Here is a 20,976-nt window from a genome sequence, read left to right as displayed (position 1 = left end):
TGCAGTAGCTGGATTTTGTAAGGGTGCCATTTGTGAGTAGCAAATATCAGCCGAAGGCATGTTCGACTAATGCCACTCTCCAGTGACATGCGGCGAGTGCTACGCTGTGGGCTCTTGCTGAATGAAGCTAGGACAGCCACTGATGTTTCTTCATTAGTGACAGTTTTCTTGTGTCCACATTTTGGCAAATCCAACACTGAACCAGTTTCACAAAACTTAGCAAGCAGTTTGCTAACTGTAGCATGGGAGATAGGTGGTCTCGTAGGGTGTCTTGCATTGAAATCTGCTGCAATGACTCGGTTACTGCGTTCACTAGATATCAACACAATTTCGATCTGCTCCTCATGTGTTAACCTCTTCGACATGTCAATAGCTGTGAACAAAGAGAAACTTGTAAATAACTCATGAAAGAATAAAGTTACGTTGAAACCAAGCACACCATTGTTTTTCTTGTGACATTACCAATAAGTTTGATGTGTCACATGGCCCTCTTCCTATTGAAAAAACAAAAGTTGTATCCAAGATGGCCGACTTCTAAATGGCCACCATGGTCACCACCCATCTTGAGGAGTTTGCCCCCTCACATATGTGACGCAAGACCCCACACTCCTGCAGTACACCCTATAGGTGTCCCCTTGCAAACCAATTGTAAGCCTTCTCCAATGCCACAAGTTCATGCAGATTGTATGGTCAAATTCCCATGATCCCTCCAGATGTTGTGCATGGCTGAACATCTGGTCCACTGTCCCATGGCCAGGATGGATTCCACATTGTACCGCCTGAACACAAAGTTCAAGAATTCATCTTTCCCCAACAACATGAAATAAACTTTCCTGGGGAAGCTGAGCAGGGTGATACTCCAATAATTGACACACATGCTCCAACTCTCTAGTTCCCCTTTTTTAAAAATGAGAACTAATTTCATGACCTACCACTCCATTGCTGCTGTCCAGGATCGAGGGGGTTTAAGGGGTGTGTCAACTAAGTCACCCTCACAAAATACTGGACACTAACCAAACTTAATTTAATGGTAGTGTAATAGTATTCATGGCCGTCGGGTCTATAGGTGAATTTTTTTTTTTTTAATTGCATTATTTTTATTTTCTATTTAATATAGGCTACCAGCATTTTATGAAACTCTTCATTCAGCTTTCCCCCCCTAAGAATAAAAAGATGGACTTTACAGATTCAAAAACAAAAAATGAAGCAAAAATTAAATCTCACACGAGCATGGATATATATCAAATGATTATCTTTAATCCTTTTTCTGTATTTACATATTGCACACTGGGCTGCAGCTTTAACAATATAAATATATGGAATATTATTACTTTAATTATAAGTAATTATTATGTATGATGTCACATAAAACACATTCAGCATCCACTCAGAGGTTTAGTCCATTTTGTTTCCCCCTGCGTCTTCAAATAGAAGGTCAAACCTTGGCCCTTTGTCCAAAAAAAGTCCCCAAACACTGAAGAAGACATTTTGTCCCAGGTAAGTTTTGTCTCTCAGTTCCATGTCCAAATAGCTCTGTTATAAACCAGTAGAGTGTCTGAGGTTGTCCAGTACAGCAGGAATCGACCAAAGAACAGAGTAGAGGTAAAAAGGGCAAAAATGATTCGACTAATGCCGAGATGAAGTTTTTGCTCGAAAAAGTCCAAAAATCCTGTCATAGAAAATTTACACCTGTTTGTAGTGTGTATACAAGGTGAACGGTTGTTGGAGATAAACAGCTGAATAGAATAAAATAGAAAACAATCATTTTGATTTCCAATTGTGGATCAAGTCGGCTGAGCTCACTGGCTCCAGCAGATTTTCAGAGGTTTGTTTATAACTTTTCCTGCTGCTGGTCAACAGAGAGGATGAACCTTCTTGCTGCACCCTGGTATGCCAAAACTTCATGTCCAGAGCCTGTGGAAGAAAGACACGAACGAGTAGAAAAAACTTTTGCTAAGATGAAGACTGAAGAAGAGGATTCAGAATAAGCACAGATAAAAGCTACTTGTGATGGCTGCATGTACAGCCACACAGTGGTAATATCCACCATGTTAGTGTAGAGGCTTATATATTGCATTCACATTTGTCTTTAAATAGGACTTAATTTACAGGACAATAAATAACTGGTTTTGGTTTAGAATTAATTCACATGTCCACATAACAGTGCATTCTATAAGAAGTGCGCACATTTTAGTTTACACTGTTATGTATGATTTAATCTTTGTTTTCTGAGTTACCGTAGTTGCAGCTGCTCCAGTCCCTTGATTGAGGACCCAAGAGGTGGAAAAGGGGTGGAGCGGGCTTTGATGGAAGACTGCAAATTAGCTCATTCCATAACTCGGGGCCATGGGGGGGAATTGGAGTTCATTATGTTAGTCATCCAGTTAGGTTTTGTGTGTTTTACCCCTCTGTGTTTTTGTGGGCTGATCAGCCACTATTTAAGTTTCCCCTTTGTCTCGTTAAGTGAGGTCAGTTTGAGTTATCAGTATGGTTGGTTAACTTTGAGTTCTGTTATTTTGACCTCTTTTATGGGCCCAAGATTTTGATTCTTTTTGCATGATTTAACCAATTATGTTTTTGGATTAAATAAAAATCTTTTTTTTGGACTTTAACCTGTGCCTAAGTTTCCTTCGCTGCTCGGTCCATCACAGTACTGCAAATTGTTTTTCAGGGGTTCACGGTTGTTACATGTTCAAGTAACTGTACTATATTGACTTTATAAATTAAACAAAGGGGGAAAAATATCCAGGCTTTTAGTTTTTAGTATGAGTCAGTTAGACAGGCTCTGTAGAACTTGTGGTTCTGTGTGGTCTATAGTACAAGTACAGGTCGTACAGGCTCCAAATAATATCTTGCTGGTTATACAGGTTCCACACGTTACAAAAGATTTTTTAATTCAAGTTTTACAGGTTCTGCTTGATTTTATTAGATGTAGATATTAAACTTAGCAGATTCTACTTACTCAAAACTATAACAATTTTATGAGAAAAGTCTGAAAACGTCACATTTAACAGGTTCTACAGGCCCTTTCTGACACTGGGCTTTACAGGTATTATTGTAGGGTGCACCTACAGGCTTTACAGACTGGTTCTACCATATAGGAGATCAATAAGCCAAGGGAGTCATTGGCTTATTTTCTCATAGACTTCTAAACAATAATAGTACTTTTGCAACCAGAGTTGCTGCCCCCTGCTGACCATCTGAAATAATGCATCCGCTACTTCCGCATTAAAAATTATCCATTAGTAAAAAATATGCCTGTCAATGAATATTTTAATTTTGTTAAGACAAATTAATATTTTATTCAAAAGGAACATTTGATTCTGAAAATTAATCAACACTACCAGTAGCTTACTTTTTCCTGATTGTTAAGCTTTTCCATTTGTTAGAACCAACACTGCTGGTGTGTTAACAAATCACCATGAGCTATTTGGCCTCAGCTGATATAAAAGTCTCACTGCCTAAGGCACTGCTGCCATTGAAAGGAGAGAGCCATAAAGATTGGGCCTAATGAAATATTTGAATAGTGTGATATTAAGTAAGATTTTTTGAATGAATAACTTAATAAATTTGATTGCTCAGGTAGAGTAGAAAAGTGCTAAATGAGTACTTGTTCATTTACCTTAAGTATCAGCATTGGAGACAAATGGTTTCCGTCTGGTCCCGTCACCATAAAGCCTTGCAATGATATCTGTCTTACTTTAATGTTCTACAATCAATACAAAGATACACTGGATCTCAATACTGGTCACTAAATTCTTGTTTAGATGATTCCCTAAGGTCTTATGCCTGACTACTTACATGGTTACCATAGATGATGGTTTCAAAGGACTGCTTTAAAACTTATTATCCTTTTTGATTCTAATTGGCCTCCGTCAGTTCTAACGTTTTACATAAAAGGACATAATTAAAAAATCTAGCCCTTGCTAAGTCATCAAATTAGCTAAATAGAACCTCACTAACTGATCGTCAGCAAGTGTAACCAGTATGCAGGTCTGTGCTATAAGTTCTACTGTCTATACAGTAATGATTTCCAACTTGTAGTCACAACGCCATTAACATGTGGTTGTTTAATTGAAATCTATTTTTAAACGACTTCTTGTCATGTTTTCCTTGATTGTCTCTGTTTTTAATACTTTACATTTTGTCTTATCCATATTTACCAGTTCTATAGCTCTCAGGGCTCTGAAATATTACCATCTGATCAAAGTTCTCTTATTTTAAGGCTTCTTAACGATTTTTTAGGTTCTCTTGATTCCTCATATTCTACAGACTTCTGCTAGTCTCAGGGTCATTTTGTGTTAAACTCTGTCTGAACTTATCTCTGTAGTTATTTGGGTGGTAGATATAAGCCTAACAATGGTCACATTGTGTTGGGGCTGTTTATGTTCTTCTTCTGTGGTCTTGTGGTCTGCACTGAAATGGCTGCTCACTGGAAGCTTGCCCGGTGCTTTGCACCCTTAGTGATTTCACATAATGCTGTTAATACTGCGTTTTAGTCTGTCTTCTTGAGTGCATCAACAAACAACAAACATTTTCTCTTTCTTTAGCCTTGGGAACGATCAGCTTCCCTGGTAGGTTTCTGTCATCAGACTTTAACCTCACGGTTCATCAATAACATCTATTCATTACTGCTTCTACCAGCTTTAAACTTTGACCTGTATATATTTCCTCTAACTGCTATTTCCTGCCTTTGGGGTTCAGATCGAAATGTAAGAAAAGGAGTATTGACAATTTAAACATTTATCATGAGGCATAGCTGCAAGAAAAAAAAGTTTATGAACGCTTTATGTCCTGATCAAATGAGATCTGACCTTCATCTAAGTCAACTATAGATCAAAATGTCATTAATGACAATAGTCCAGTATGCAAAAAGAAAGTGAAGCCCTTTTTAATTAGAAAGTTACTTCAAGGCAGGTGTTCAAGCAAAGGAAAATAAGATTAGAAGTGGAAGGCTGCTGCTTTGCCATAGCTAAAGTTATACTTTGATCATAAAAACTTAATCCTACAGAAATCACATCATGAGCACAATCGTGACAGAGGTAAAGAAAAAACCCAGAAGTAACAAATTTTCCTGTTATTTAATTGCTTTTCTGTTAGTTGATTACTGTGGTGTAGTATGAATAGCCATAAAAGTTAAAAAATCTATGCAGTTGTCGGTCTTACCATTTGTCTGTTTATCTCTCTGAACAGCGAGGGCTCTTGGCCAGTTGAATCAGGAGACGAGCACATCTTTTATAGTCTGCAGAGAAGCAAAACAAGACACTGTGTTTAACTGCTGCTTGAAAAAATCAATTTACTAAATTTCCAAAACCAAACACGACCTGCAGCTGCAGTGTCACGAGATGTTTAGCCTAGCTGAGCGAGAAGACTGGTAACAAGAGGAACTGTTAGCTAGAAGCCATCCGATCTGACTAATCCTGGGGATAGCAGTAATTGATCATACATCACCAAAATGTAACTATTAATAAAGTGAAAAACTTGTTCTACTTGGACTTGTCATGAACAAAAGTGTTTAAATACTCTGTGAGAATACTGCCCTTTTAAAAATGAATGGTTTTCCACACATGACTAATTTCCTAATTGATTTAACTTAAATGTGAGTTTGTATGTGCTTGTTCAAACATTTTATTTATAGACATAATTACAAAGCAGTGACACCAAAAGTTTGGGTAGTAAATAAACTACTGTCTTGAAAGCAATCTACTATATTATATATTATTATACATAAATGTAGGACTATCAAGGTGTAACCTCTGATGTATTTAGTTGTATTTATTGTGTTTAGTTCAGTACAAAACTCTCCCCATACATCCTTTGATTGCCCTAGTAATGTATCTGCTTGTTAACCTTGAAAGTCTGCAACGAGAAGACATAAACCTTCCCTCTTGAACAAACCAGGTCAAAAACTCAATATTTTAGGGAACACAAAAAATTCTTCTATAACCTCTGTAACCAAGATGGTGCCCATAACTAAAGTATGGGCACCTTCTTGGTTGCACTGTTTGTATATTTCTAATTTCCAAAGTCACCACCATGAATTCACAATGACATCAACTTCAGATGTGAATGAGATAAGAAACTTGAACTTAGATAAACATTTTTTCTTCTCTGTCGTCTGACAAACATCCAGCCGATAAACCGACGGATTTACTGTGTAAACAGCCTCTGAACAAGTTTGAACCTCCACAGCTCCTGTAGCATTCACCTTTAACATGCCTGCCACTGCCTCCACACAAATGCATACACACACAAACACATTCACATTTTTAGCTGTATCTCTGTGAAAACCTTTGTTTAGATACTTTAATCCAAGGAGATTCCGGCTACTACAGCTCACTGGTTTAAACTTTATTGTAAAACAACAAAAAGTTCCAGGTAGGCATCAAATGAAAGTGGGAAAAGTGCACCTGTACAAATAAAGTGTATGACTAATGATTCATCTAATGGTTCAGGGCAATAAGAAAAAGAGAATATTCTAATCAATGTGGGTATTAAATGAGAATTATTATGGATGTACGCTACATGTCTGAGTGTCCTCACAATTAATAAATCAGGCTCAATCACGAGCCTTAAATTTCACAGCGGTCCTCACAAAGGCAGATGTACACAAACTTGCTTGGGCACACATATTTCTATCCACACATACACTCACTCTCTCCAAGAAAAACAAAAAGCTACATGCATGATTTAATATCATAAGAGCTGATGCTGTTCTGACATGATTACACTGATAACAGTGTAACACAGTGTGGTTGTGTGTTAAAACACGTCTTATCCTGTTTTTTTCAATCTCAACAAACTCCTGCAGCAACACATCACTGTGACACACACACACTAACAAGAACTAATCTAACCAGCAATCATTGGTATGACTCTCAAATCATTCGGTGACTTTGTGTGGATGAATTCCTGTTTAAAGATGAGACGTTGTTTTTGCCTACATCACTACTCTACAGATCTTTTTGAGCGTCCAGACTGTTTTAGACTTCATGTTTAAAGTTCTGTGGGCTGAGAATGCCTCATAAAAGCACGAGTCTTCATAAGGAAGAAAAACCAACATTTTGTGTGTGTGTGTGTTAAAAACAGGCGCTAAATTTCAAGAAACTTGGCAGAGAAGCAAAGCATGACCAAAGGAAGAATCTATTTTATTTTGCTACTGAATCATTTTCCTTTAACGTGGGGAAAAAGGACGTTGACCTTGGTGGAGGATTTGCTCTTTCAATCCAATCCTACTTTTCTGCAACAGGAAATATGCTTTGAAGCAAAATATGACAGGATCCAGACATAACTTCTAAGATATTTCTTGAATTTATTTACATATTTGACATATTTTCCTTTTCCCCAAGTATTCAGTCCTGGACACTCGTACATTCCTCAGTCTACTTCGGAAACCTGTTTGTTTTTTCTTTCTGTAAAATTTTGCCAGAGAAATGAGAGGGTGAAATGAACAAATATTTTCTGTTACTATTGGTTAATTCTTGTCGGTTAAGCAGATTTTAAACCTACATACAAAAACATATGGAAATATTAACTTTTAAGAAGCTAGTGCAAGTAATTCCACTACTTCAGCTTTCATTTTTTTCAGGATAAGATAATTAAAAGTCTCACAGGCTGGCTCTGTGCAGTCCCTGGTTTTGTGGTACAGTCGGTGGAACTGTTTTCGGCACTTTGGGCTGAAGTATAGAGGACCTGAGGAGAGAAAGAAAAGTGGTAAGTCAGGCATAAAAAGTCAACACAATGATGAGCTTTGTTTGTAGAAAGAGCTATGAGTCCTTTAAGAAAGGCAGTGTTGGTGGTCTTGCAACCACAACTAGTTCTGGCTGCAAATGAAAGATTTAGCAGCCAAGCATCCAATAAACTTTGAGCTACTAAAATTTGGACTTTATTTGATAAAGTACTGTAGCCCACAAACACTTTTCTGTTCAATGCTGTTTCAAAAACAAATAAAGTTGGGAATCAGAATGCAATAATTTGTAAATAAAGAGAATACAGCTATCTGCAAATCAGTGAAAGCCTATATTAAATGAGAAATCTTTTAAATTTCTCATTTAAACAAACACACAAAAATATATATATATATTTTAATGTCATTTAATTTTAAAATTTGATGCAGCATCATTTTTAAAAGAGTTAGAATATGAGTAAAAAGTGTTTTAATACTAAACTAAAAAGGTTATTCGTAGCATTACTGGATATAAAAAGTGAATCCTACAGAGGCTGAGTGAGAGGCTGAATGTCAGCACTGAATTAAAAACAAATATTAGTGCACATGTCAGGAGTCACTGTGAAGGCATCATTAATGCTAAGTGATATAACCAGGTTTAGGAGCAATGACGATGCGTCTAAACCTCCACATTGTGTCTTTTCCAGCGGAGGCCTCACCTCATTCATCAAGAGGATGCCAAATGACATTGTATAACTCTCCAAACACCTGTGGTCTTATGGTTTTCATACCTGTCAGGTGTATGATGAAATTTTGCTTGCTGTGTGGGTCTTTGGGATGAGCCTCTGAAAAACAAATAAAAATCTATGATAACAGAACAACACTGCAGTCACTATAATAGCAGCAGTATATAATGGTATAGACAAATACTGGAGTCTGTTTATGCCACAATTTGATTTAATATGTTTTTTCCAGACACATAACATATTTAGACCAAGTGGGAATGGGCCCAAATGTTCACAGCGCTGTAATTACTACAAGGGTGTAAAATGCTCAAAGAGGCCTTTTTTTATCCTCTAAGCGCATTTGGTTGTACAGAAATCAGACAACTATGAAGGAAATGGTTATGAATAACCAATAAATATACCATACCCACAGGCCTGGAGATCAGTCAGCGATCCCCTAGGAACCATCACTTTTGGGGAAAAAAAAAAAATTTTCTCTAACCGGCTGTTGAGTGGTTGCCGGGCAGTCACTTGGTGAAATTGGTTACAAAGACGTATAATGTATCACACAGTAAACGTCTTGCAATTGCTTTGATCACTGGCAGGTTACCGGTGTTGCTCGCAGTTTGCATGGAAGATTGTCTGCACACACTTGCCAACTACTTATACTGAAGAGGTCCTGAAGCTGTGAAAATGACAAAAGACAAAAACTGAACCTGCACGCCTTCAAAGTACTCTTCAGTTTCACTTGTGGACAGCCAACAATTTTCAGCAACCATTCTCCAACCAACAGGGGAATAGACAGACTTGTGGTTTCAAGGAGGTTGTACGACTGAGCCTTAGATAAGGTGTGAGTGGGCCTTCTTCAAAGTCCTCATCTCATATAAGGAAGTTCAAGGTAATACCTGAAATTTAGGGAGGTTGAACGTCTGGTGTCCTGGTGCAGCCACAACAACCTGGTGCTGAATGCCCAGAAGACAGTGGAGATTATTGTGGACTTCAAGAAGCACACAGCCCCCCCCCCCCCCATCATCCTGACTGACACCCCCATCACCTCTGTGGACTCATTCTGCTTCCTGGGTACCACCATCACCCAGGACCTGAAGTGGGAGCCCACCATCACCTCCGTCATTAAGAAAGCCCAGCAGAGGATGTACCTCCTGAGGCAGCTGAAGAAATTCAACCTGCCAACACGGACGATGATGCAATTCTACACCGCAATCATCGAGTCCATCCTCACCTCCTCCATCACCGTGTGGTACGCTGGAGCCACTATCAGGGACAAACAGAGACTGCAGCGTGTTGTGCGCTCTGCTGAGAAGGTGATTGGCTGCAGACTCCCATCTCTGCAGGACCTGTACACCTCCAGGACACTGGGGCATGCAGCTCGGATCTCAGCTGACACTTCTCACCCTGGACACAGTCTGTTTGACCTGCTCCCCTCAGGCAGGAGGTTCCGGTCCATTCGCACCGGAACCTCTCGCCATAAGAACAGTTTCTTCCCCTCTGCTGTTGGACACATGAACAATAACCATATGACTGTTCCCGCCACTAACACATGACCCTACGCTGTGTCACTGCATCATTCCATGTTTGGCACTGATCACCACCTGCACTCATGTATATATCTATCTACTTAGCACTTTTAATTTTTATTCTTATTTTTATTTTAATGTCTATTTTAGCGTAATTTATGACAGTATGTTTGCACTGAAGCACCGCAGCAATTTCCTAATGTTGTAAACCTGCTCAACATTTGGCAATAAAACCCTTTCTGATTCTGATCCTGATTCTGATTCTGAAATGTTGCTGCACACTTTGACTATACTTTTCAGTCTATTTTTGTTTTTTATGTTCAGTAACTTGTATCATCAGAAAAAATGAGAATGTAAGAACAATTGTTCTCATAAAAGCCATCAACACAAAAATCCCCCATAAAGATTTTGATAAACGTGCATGCACTGGTGAGCTTTTCTATAGACAGTATTCACATGACACTCAAAGTTCATTATGTTCATTATCTTTAAGTCGTGTTGTATCAGACATTAACTTTAGAGGAATTCCAGTTGACCATAGTGTATACATCTACTAAAATCCAATTTTAAAATGCAATACATGGATATAGATTAAATACCTAAACAATACGACACGGCTACTGTTTCCTTCCCCTTTACCCACAGTAGCAATACTAGTTGAATCTTACCTGTACTACTTTCATTCAAAATGGCATCTTCAACAAATAGTTGTGTCATTTTCATTATGCAAAATTTGAGCGTATATTTGAGAGTAAATGTCAAACCAAGCAAAATTATATATGAGTAGCTCTTTGCAGTGGATGCACAGGACGTTATCGCTGGATCCTGAGAGAAACTAAAAAATAAAACTATTCTCAGGCAATTTTTGCACTAATAGGGATCATCTTTCCTCTTTGACTTCAAAGCAGATTTATGAAGGATTATGAAAGTAACAATAATACTGATATTACTGATAAATAATACAGTTTATTGCCCATAGTTCTGTTAACATGAAAGTTTGGAGATGTGAGATTGTAAGTGAAATCACATCAATTAAAAGAAAGACTGAGGCATAGAGGACAATTTAGGTTAGACAGGTTTAAGATCAGTTTTATATGTCAGCTGGTTTGTGTTTGATGTACATTCAAATTTCAAATCCAGTCATCTATTGTTATTGAAGTAGTATTGAGGTTTAGGTGAAAGAAAGAGTTTGTAAATCTGTTTATCTTTCTTATTCCAATTATACAGTGGTTGTGGCAGAGGTGGGGTTCTATCTTGGGTTTTTATTGAGAAAGCTGCCACTGAAAAAGAAGGTGCCTTAGGCTGCTTACTCCTCTGTGTCCATGCATTCAGGTTGATGTATTACTAATGTCAGAGAGGAGTGGAAGTAGAAGGAGATAGACTCCACCAGGCAGTGACAGTGGTATTCATGATGTTAAATCTGAAGCAGTTGTGGGTGTGAACAGAGTTATCTTGACACCTTTACAGATGACCTGTTGAATATACCGAGCCTCCCAGGCACCAAAGTAGTAGGAACATTTTTAGATATTCTTTGTTTGGGCTTTTGGACCATAGTTATTTTAACTGAGGGCCTTTTGACTTTGCATTGTAAAATATATAGAGAGTGTTAAACTAAGGGAGAAGAAGGAACCTAATGATGGATTAACAAGAGTCATGCAAACAGAGTTTAAATATACAGTTTCATTGGACTTTGTTTAAGCCTGGATTCCGATGTATTAATGGGTTGAGTATCCCAATCCAAAGAGTTTAGAGAAAGAGTTTGGTAATGGAATATCCGGAAGCATTGCCAGAGTTGCAAATCAGACTGTGACCTGACTGGATGGAGATGGAAGGACGGTTGGTTTCATATATCAAAATGTCATCGGCATATAGACTCAATTTTATGATAGTGTGAAATGGCAAATAATTATATGAAATGTGTAAATAATACTGGTAAGATACCACAATGTGGAGTCAAACTCAGGAACTTCTTGCTGTGAGACAACAGAGTTTAAAGAAATATAGATCAGCAACTAGCCACAGGGGGCCACAAGACGGTTCCTACCAAAGCCTCGATAAATGGGGAGAGATGCAGGAAAGGTCTTTGCCAGCTTAAACATATGGATCATCACGAATAAGATTTCCACCTTTTGAGTGAGTTAGAAGGAGAGAATCTCTTTGCTTCCATCACAAGAGCAGACTGGATAACAGTGTAATAACAATAAATCAGTGACACTGAGCCTTTATTATTTTTGTTCAAAACACAGTGGAAGAAACCGGGAGGCTTCACATTCTCATCTGACTCAACCATAAAAAAATCACAGAAATATGAAACAGATGTAAAAACTCCTGAAGGCCAAACTTGTGACATGACCTTGCTGATACATCAGCAAGACTGTTGTTTTAAACACAAGGAACTTACAAGTTCAGCTGCAGAGTTACCCTCTTTTCTCAACAGACACTGAAAAGGTCAAACGTGTCTCACTAGTTTTCTTTGCTGAATAAATGGAGGTCACACTGATGTGGAAACCCCACGGACAGGCCTGAAGTCATTTATTCTGTCATATTTCTGTTCTTTGGCAATTTATGAAGTTAAACGCTCTGGGATTTAAATGAAATAAAAATAGGAGCAAATATATTTATCGTTATTAGGAATTTAGATGAACATAACCCCCCATAAATTTGGTCTCCTACAACAGTTGGAGGTCCAGGATCTCCATGATAGATAGAAGGACTCAATCTTTGACATTAAAGGACTTATTTCTAACACTTTTATCCAAAACATTGTACAGAAAGCCATAAGATAGCATAGAGTCCTGAAATCATTTGCAGCAGCACCTGTTTCACTGTTATACAGATGGCTATTAAAATCTCATGGGTCTGCTAATAACACCTTTAAAGCCTTAAGTGAGCTTGAGGAATTTCTGTTAGCAAAAAAATCCCAAATTCACAAGCTGGAACTAGAAGTTGAACAATCTTGTTCAACATTCATGAGATTTATTAGTACAAGCAAATCTCTTTGCTTCCATCACAAGATCAGACTGGATAACAGTGTAATAACAATAAATCAGTGACACTGATCCTTTATTAAAAGAACTCAACTGCACTGCAACTCAAGCGGTGCATACATCTAATCCAGCTTGTTCACAGTCTCACAGGGTGGAAAGGATTAAGAGTTTAAGCAAAAGTAACAACATAATGGCTAAAAAAGTAAAAGTCCTGTGTTGTCACGCTTGACAAATTTCAAGATAAATGGCAGCGGGTCATATTCTAATAAAACATAAGGCCAATTCCAGTACCTGGACGACATGGGGAGAAAAAGGATTAAATAGAGTAAACAATAGTCCAAATGTCTGTTGGAGAATAAAATCCCAGAGGCTAAAAGTTAAATGTGAACACAGCTCTGAGGCTGATTCAAACAAGAAGTTCTTTTTATTAATCTGCACTGTTTTACTGCTGGACCCCTTTGCCTGCTTTTTAGAGAGTATAACATTTTATGTTGTTTTCCAGCTGTGAATTATGAATCATTTTCAAATTAAACTCTCAAAAGCTGAATGGAACTGTGGAAAAGGATCAGTCATTGGATGGATCAGCTACAACATGGTCACCCCCCTCCTAAGCTGCCAGTCTGGCATGGGGGCGCTGGTAGTGTTGGGTCAGGCTTGTTTTAGTGCAACCCGCAGGTGATTGAATGAATCTGGGAAGTTTTTTACGCTTGTTGACATGTTTATTGAGTTGCTTCTAGGCAGTTTTTGTGGTGTTTGATCTATGCATGCAATGTTGTTTCACCATGTTGATTTTCTAATGTTTTTTTTAACACTAACAAAGCATATTGGGAAGTCTGCTGACAGGGTAAGGTAGATACTTTAAGCCAAAATAATTTACATTTATGACTCTGACATCATCTGAAAGTAAAAAGTGGACACTGTTTGTAACCATCATTAAAGCCTTAAACTGTTCCTGTTGTGAGGTTAAAGTACTTTCTGCTGTTTTAAATCCCAATGCATTGTTCACACGATGCAGTCATTTCTAAAATTGGACACATTTTCTCTGCTGAACTTTCTTCACACATAAGATGAGAGTGGACCCTCAGTAACAGTTATTCTACAAAGTTTTTGTAGGGGTGGTTTGAGTCTACTAAATACAAGGCTTTGCAGTGAAGAAATATTGGCTTAAAATGATGGTAAAAGATAAAATGATCCTTTAAGAGGTGCCCTGGCTGATAGTTCCTCAGATCTGCAGAGGACCAAATGATGACAGCAGTCTGCTCTGTTAAAATTATCCTCACAAAAGTTCCTTTAAGGGTCTGGCCTCAGCTCGCAGCTCTAATGGAGCCAGCTGTAAATGCTCTGATGATTTAAGAGGGATTTGTCTTGCTGATCCAAACAACAAAAAGATCTCAAACGGCTGCAAGTCTGACTGATTGCGCCGTCATTCTTGAGGCATTTCTGCCTTTTCGGCACCAGCTGGAGACGAATGGACCTCACTCAGATTTCTCTGTGACATTGCTTTTGGTTTGTTCACACAAACAGAAATATTTGGATTTTCTGTCGTTCATCACACAAGACAATGCTTCGGTCTAGTTTTACTTTTTCTTTCATTTGTTTCACATAAACTGAATCTATTTAGCTTGAGAACTCTTACAAAACAGACTAGTTTCAAAGTGTTCCATTAAAAATAAAAGAAGTCCTGCATGCAAAGACATTGTTAACGTGACAAATGTACAATTTTGTTTCTCAGTCCCTTGTTGCTATGTATCCATCAGGATTGTTTTAGTGTCAGTTGCTTAGTTTTGGAGATATCCACTGTTGAGATGTTTGTCTTTTCCTGAAAATAATGTTATTAAATGGCATTCACTGGTGGTACTCAAAGCCCCAACTAAATAAATAATTAATAAATAATAGATCGAAATTAAATCAAATAACAAACTCAACATTTCTTTCACAAATAATGACTAGACTACTTAAAAGAACCCCCCAAAAATCCAATTCTTGTTTAACAAAAGGTTCCCTGCTTTACTTCATATACAAATTGTATCCAGAAAAACAATAATGCTCCTCACGTTTGGCTTTTGACTGGCTCTAACCCAGCAATCAAACCTGTAGAAGAAATTTATAATCTGAAAAGATAATATACATTATATTTGGGTATGTTCCTTGTAGCTATTTTAAGAGTTGAGTAAATGGGAGGAAAAAACAAACTAATTGACCGGTTGTAAAGTCACAAAATTCCAGGAAAGTCAAATTGAAGCCCTAATAAACTATGTCTGTACAAATATTTAGACTGTATTTGAAATCCATTTTAAACTACCGATCATATTTTTCAGTGTTCTTTAATTAGTATTTTAAACTTTGCTCTGACACAGTTTACATACAACCATTTGTTATCTGAACCAAAGCGCTACAGAACCACATTAGTCCCTGGAACTATCATCTTTCTATGTTGGATTTATAGTCCAGCGTTGGGGTCCAATATTCTAAGCTTCCACTATGCAGAGCCGAGGATTATCAGCATACAAATATCACAGATATATTTACGTGCAGTCCTCCAAAAAGCCAGCAGTATGCAGCCAGACTGCAGTGATGACAGATCAATAAAGCTGCCTGAAGCTGCATACATGTATGCACTGGAAGAAATTCAGAGCAATGTGATCACCAGATAAGTGAATGACACGCCACGACTTCAAGCAATCATGGGTGAAATAACTGCTGGCGATGGGAAGTAGGTGGGATGAGATAAACTTTTCTCAACTTCCAGGGGAACGACTGTAGCGACCACCAATCAGAGTGAAGAACACTGTTGATTGACATATTCCCGGGTAGCAAATACATTAGAGGATCACCTTGGCAACAGAAACCTGGAATTTCTACAAGCGACTGTTTGTTAGCTTCAAAGCAATGTGTGACAAGTAAATTGCTTCAGTTGTTGATGCAGCTGGAGAAGCCTCAAGACGGTGGTTGTCATAGACTATTTTATTATTTTTAGGCTCTTTCCTGTTTAATCTTGTCGAATAGCAGCACAAACAAATGCAGACCCATTATTGGTACTGTTGACTCCGCCCACTGGTGACACTATGCAGCTGCACCATGATGGTCTGTAGAGCTCTGAGTAGCTCTTAGCTTGTTTGCACCTTCATTTCAGAGAAGAGGGTGCTGCCTTTTTGTAATGAGGAACTCGTTAACACTCAAGAATCAACAATTATCTGAAACTACTGGGGTTGGGTTATTTAGGTAATTCTAAAATTGCCCTTAGGTGTGAATGTGAGTGTGAATGGTTGTCAGTCTCTATGTCCTAGCCCCTCATCAGATTGGCAATCTGTCCAGCGTGCACCCCGCCTCTCGCCTGTCATGGTCCTGGGTGTCTGACCCAGCGTTTTGAATTGGTTGTGGCCTCACGATTCTTTCTGTTCATTTAAGAGATGACTTAAGTGTCACTGCTTTAGTGACCTCTAGTGCATCTGAGTTTATTTCTACTTTCTGGCTTTGGTTATTTGTTCTGTTTATCCCACGTCTCAGAGTCACTGTGTGTGTTAGTTCCTGTTTTATTTTGATAGTCTCCTGTTTCACGTGTATTATGTTCAGTTTCACTTCTCCTGTCTTATCAGTCAGATTAGTGTCAGCTATGTTCCCACCTGTGGCCTGTTTCCCTCGTTATCCTCTTTGTGTACGTATTGTCTGCATTGCCCTCTGTTCTCTGACGCGTTCTTCCTCATGGTTGTGAGGAAGGAGCAGGTAGTATGAACACATTTTCTGTGGAGCTCGACTGGCTGTAGGGGGTCCCCGTAGGCACCATGTTTTTCCATCTGCTGCCTTGCCTTTACATGGTCCTCCAGCAATTAGAGTGCATGGATTCAACCTGTCACCTCAAGCCAACTTTTTCACCTCAACAACGCTCAGAATTCCCTGCCTCTCTCCCAGGGTAGAGAGTGGCCAAGCCTGAACACTAGCTGCAGTTGTCAAAGAAACAGGCTGTGTGCCCTGTGCAGCCCCAGCCTGGACCTGGGGGCAGCAGTCTGAGCCAGAGGTCTCCGTGTCGTCTGATCATGTGCCACCCAAATCAGAGGTCTGCACTATGCCATCTGATCCTGCTCTGTCCGAGCTGGAGTCAGCACTGCCCACACCACCAGTGCCTGAAACTCCGGAGCCAGAGCCGCCAGGACTAACAATTCTCCACTTTGACTCCTGGCCTCCGTTCCCATTGTCTGTGGGTATCTGCTGAACCGAGCCAGATGCTCAGGCACACACATACACACGCCTTTTGGGGGGCGTTGTTCTGTTTCTCATGTGCCCTCAGGTTTTTTGGTTCGGACTCGGTCTCAGCCTCCACGCAACCCTCATGAGGACAGGTCAAAGAGAATGGATGAGTGGCAGGTTGGAGATTCATAATTATTTTATTCCTTGCATTTCTGGTACTCACTAGCAGGGACAGCACCATTTAAATATTTAGTCATACTAGATACTACATACTACTTTAGTCAAACTGCTACCCCCGTGACCTGAACCCCGATCACTGGCAGAAAATTGATGGATGGATCTTAGTGATATATCTGTACTAGCAGATTATCGTAGGCTAAACTCGAAAGCTTTGAGTTCAGTTATTAACTTTGAAGTTACACTTTTCTACATTTGGACTGGCGTCAAGGTGCGGTTTCCTACAAATGTTGAGTCTCAGGATGTGCAGAAGAGCAATTTTGACAGTTATGAGTACTTATAGAGCACTTCACATAGAGGTGAGTGTAACTCTGAAAGTAAGTGTCAAGTATAGGGGGTAGCTCCCTAAAAAGGGTCATGGGATAAATGTGAGTGCCCGATAAGCATTGTGGTTTACAAATGGATAAAGAACAGTCCTTTGACACACATTTTAATTCACTGGAGTATGAATGAAACCACCTCAGGAGTTTAATTTTGCAGTTTGGAATCAGCTTTTTTGTGCTTATAAAAAGCCCCATCTAGACCGTGAGAGGGTATCTTGGGTGACAAAACAGGTTCACGCTCCTCCTAAATCAAAAATGATTTAATGAAATTACAGCAGGAGGGGCCCAACAGGACGTGACGCCCTGCAGCCTTTTGCTTCTGCACTCATTCATATTTTTTGACTCTCTGAATGGATGAATAAAGTTCAAAGAGAAACCGCAGACTGGCGTGATTACGATGTTATCTCACTGTTTCCGCCATCAGTACTGACCCAGTCCGTGCTGCGACCCATGCTGTACTCCCCCTGGCGTCTCCGTCCTCGTCCTCGGGTACCGGCCGATCAGCTCCACCATGCTGCGGCTGTCCGTCTGCGTGCCGGAACCTCGGCGAAGGGCCGCCTCGGTGAGCAGCAGCAGGAGGAGGAGGGCGGACAGGAGCGTGAGCCGCGCGAGCAGCATCACCACGGACCTGAAGGTGCAGATGAGCAAAGTTCAGATTTTTTTGTAATAATGTTCCTCCAAGGAGCCAAAGCCGTTTCCTCCCACGTGCTGGATCTTCTGACAGAATCACATGATCTTCATCAGGACTCATGTGGACCCAACTGTGAATTTAACAGTTTTTAGGTCATAAGAGAGACTTTGAGTCAAACTTTTTTGTAATGAAAAATAAAGATCATGTGATATGATCAAAAATGAACTTCTAATGAAACAAAACCTATTTTAATAAAACCAAACTTACCTGAAATAAAACAAATTTATCTAAAAAAATAATAATACTGCTGTCTGTTTAAAGATAAGGCGTGATTCTAACGTGAGTTTACTGCTTTTAAAAAATCCAAGTAATAACGTTTTTCCAGGGTTTAGTTAAAGATTCAAGTTTTAAAAGAGGCGCGTTTTACGTTTGCTTTTGATTCATTCAATGCGGTAAACTCTTTGAATGATTCTGAAGTAAAAATGAGTTTCCAGCAGTAGTTTCGCTCCTAAACGCGCAAACAAAATATGTCCCAGTAAAAACACGTTTAATGCTCTCGCTGCACTTTTAAAACGAAGCATCACCCTCACACATCCTGCAGTTATTACAGAAAACTGTTTAACATGTCACATTTTACGCCTAGGAGAGGTTTTCTGTCTGCGAACAAATTTCTTCACCGTTCGGCTGCTCCCTCAGCTCACACACTTAAGCTCACCTGTCTTCCCTGCGCGGCTCTCGGAGCGTCTCGGTGCGCCTCTGCTCCCCGGCGCACCGCTCTCTGATCCCGGGCTCTCCCTCCCGGGCTCCTCCCGCCGGATAATTACTAAACTTCTGCTTTCTGGTGTGTTTTCTTGTCTCTTTGTGCGTGTTTTATTATCCCGGGTTAGTTTCGAGCCGAACCGCGTGCCGAGCTCCAGAGGCCGGTGGCATCTTAGAAAAGCGCTGAACTTTGACGGAGCGCGTGGAGCTGAGGGAGCCCCTTCCTCCTCATCCTCATCTGGTCCTGTTCGCAGCAGCAGCAGCTGGCAGACAGCTGGACGGGGTCATTCCTCTGCTTTGCGGACCGAAGAGAAGAATTCTTGACACTCGGACAGACTCTGGAAGCGTTTGGCACGAAGCACCTGCAGCCCGGGACACTTGCTGACCTCCGCTCCTCTGTCGACCAGTGGGATCGGCTCTGTGCCACGCGCTCTTTCCTCTGTGGAAATAATCCACCGTGTCTTCTACTCTCCACACGCGCAACTCCGACAGATTACGGAAATACGGCAGGAGGAGGGAGGTGCGTGCGTTTGGCAGCTAGCATGCGCACACACATACACCCGCGCACAGTCAGAAGATGACAGATGAGCTTCTGCCTGCAGACATCAGCGGTGCACCACTCCCTCTCAGTGGATGGAAAGAAAAATACTTTGTGCGTCTCCTCCTCACCTCCTCTCCTCTGAGTTGATCAGTTTCTGGGCTTCCACGTTTGCTGTTTTGACGAACTGTTACAGTGGTACTGTGTGTTCATTTGTGTTACACAAATGGTTTTTAATGAGGAAAATATAAGCGATCCTGGTTTCAAGTGACCGAGTGAACCAGAACTACAGCTAACTACAGCTATTTAACCACCAGAGCAGACCCACCTTCAAAATAAGCAGAAGAGAAAATATCCCAGGGTTAGGGTTTAAGTCACTTTAAAATCTTGACCTGCAGCAAGTTTTTTTTTTTTTTTTTAGAAAAACAAACATATATTTTTATATTCCATAGTCAGCATTTTGCTAGTTTAAATTTTAATTCAAAGTACATTTCATTCAGTTTTTTGCTACTTTTTTTCCCTTCTTTTTTGACATTCATAAGTTAAAATATCTCAAATTTTAAACTTAATAAGTCAACATTTTGAACAACTGTTATTTTAACAGCTGTGGATCTGAATCGGAGGGTGAGATCATTTCTCAGACTGTGAAAGTCTCCAATAAAGCAAAGGTCACAGGATACATGCTAATGGATTGGTGACATCACCCAAATTGCTAGTGTCATTCATGCTAAGCCCACAAAAACAGACAATATTTCAAATGTTACTGAGGCTTTTTTTTTTTTTTTAAATTCTGTAAAACAAACAGAAATTGTGACTAGACATTGTGGCTTACCCTTTGTTTCAAGTACTCTTTTGTATGATACCATAGGTCTGGTATCTGGAAGATTGTTCTTGAAATATTTTTATAGCTTGTGTTTTCACACTGTGTGTGAATCGGTCTGTCATCATGGCAAAATGTGGTCCGGCGGAGCCCTGAGGCAGTTGCGAGTACTGTGGCAGGTGTTTATATGTCTGTCTGTCAGTTGGTTTTCAGCATTATAGAATTACATCTGTGCAAGATACAGTCACAGAATTTTAAAGGTGTGTATTTGAGATCAAAATGAAGGCCGGGTTTGATGTGAGGTGGAACTGATGGGTTGAAATATCAGCATGTTGATAGGGGGGAAAAAAAGTTTAGAGGACATATGAGGTTCAAAACAGATTGAAACCAGAGACCATCTTGTCAGGGGATCACACCAGCCGCTATACCAACAAGTTTTCTGACCACACCCGTCTTTGAACTTTACCTTCATTTTGATCTTGGCTGCATACCGTTAATATATTGCGTAACTGTGTCTTGCACTGTTGCAATGCCAATGTGTTGAAGAAATCTGCCTGCAGATATCCAGAC

The 20,976-nt window shown here is 39.7% G+C and overlaps 1 protein-coding gene across 1 annotated transcript; it reads right to left on the bottom strand.

Annotated features, from left to right (window-relative positions):
• Positions 1–1,235: 1,235 nt before the first annotated feature.
• LOC120746315 (ALK and LTK ligand 2-like) lies at positions 1,236–19,585 on the bottom strand. The gene is made up of 6 exons (XM_040051761.1): positions 19,005–19,585; positions 18,090–18,286; positions 8,458–8,511; positions 7,612–7,692; positions 5,167–5,242; positions 1,236–1,914 (listed from the first exon to the last, which is right to left on the bottom strand). Exons 2-5 carry the CDS (start codon positions 18,274–18,276, stop codon positions 5,178–5,180), a joined length of 387 nt encoding a protein of 128 aa, XP_039907695.1. The 5' UTR covers positions 18,277–18,286; positions 19,005–19,585; the 3' UTR covers positions 1,236–1,914; positions 5,167–5,177.
• Between the last annotated feature and the right edge of the window lie 1,391 nt (positions 19,586–20,976).

Source organism: Simochromis diagramma, unplaced genomic scaffold, assembly GCF_900408965.1.
Source record: "Simochromis diagramma unplaced genomic scaffold, fSimDia1.1 OVJJ01000107.1, whole genome shotgun sequence".
Classification (NCBI taxonomy): Eukaryota; Metazoa; Chordata; class Actinopteri; order Cichliformes; family Cichlidae; genus Simochromis; species Simochromis diagramma.
This window is presented reverse-complemented; position numbering and strand designations above follow the sequence as displayed.

Bases quoted from the DNA above. Each gene is read 5' to 3' on its own strand.
- LOC120746315 (XM_040051761.1), bottom strand. From the start codon at position 18,276: ATGCTGCTCGCGCGGCTCACGCTCCTGTCCGCCCTCCTCCTCCTGCTG. The intron at 7,693-8,457 runs GTATGAAAACCA...TTCTCTCCTCAG, and splicing joins TTTCATCATACACCTGACAG to GTCCTCTATACTTCAGCCCA. The intron at 5,243-7,611 runs GTGAGACTTTTA...GCTTCTCTGCAG, and splicing joins GGACTGCACAGAGCCAGCCT to ACTATAAAAGATGTGCTCGT.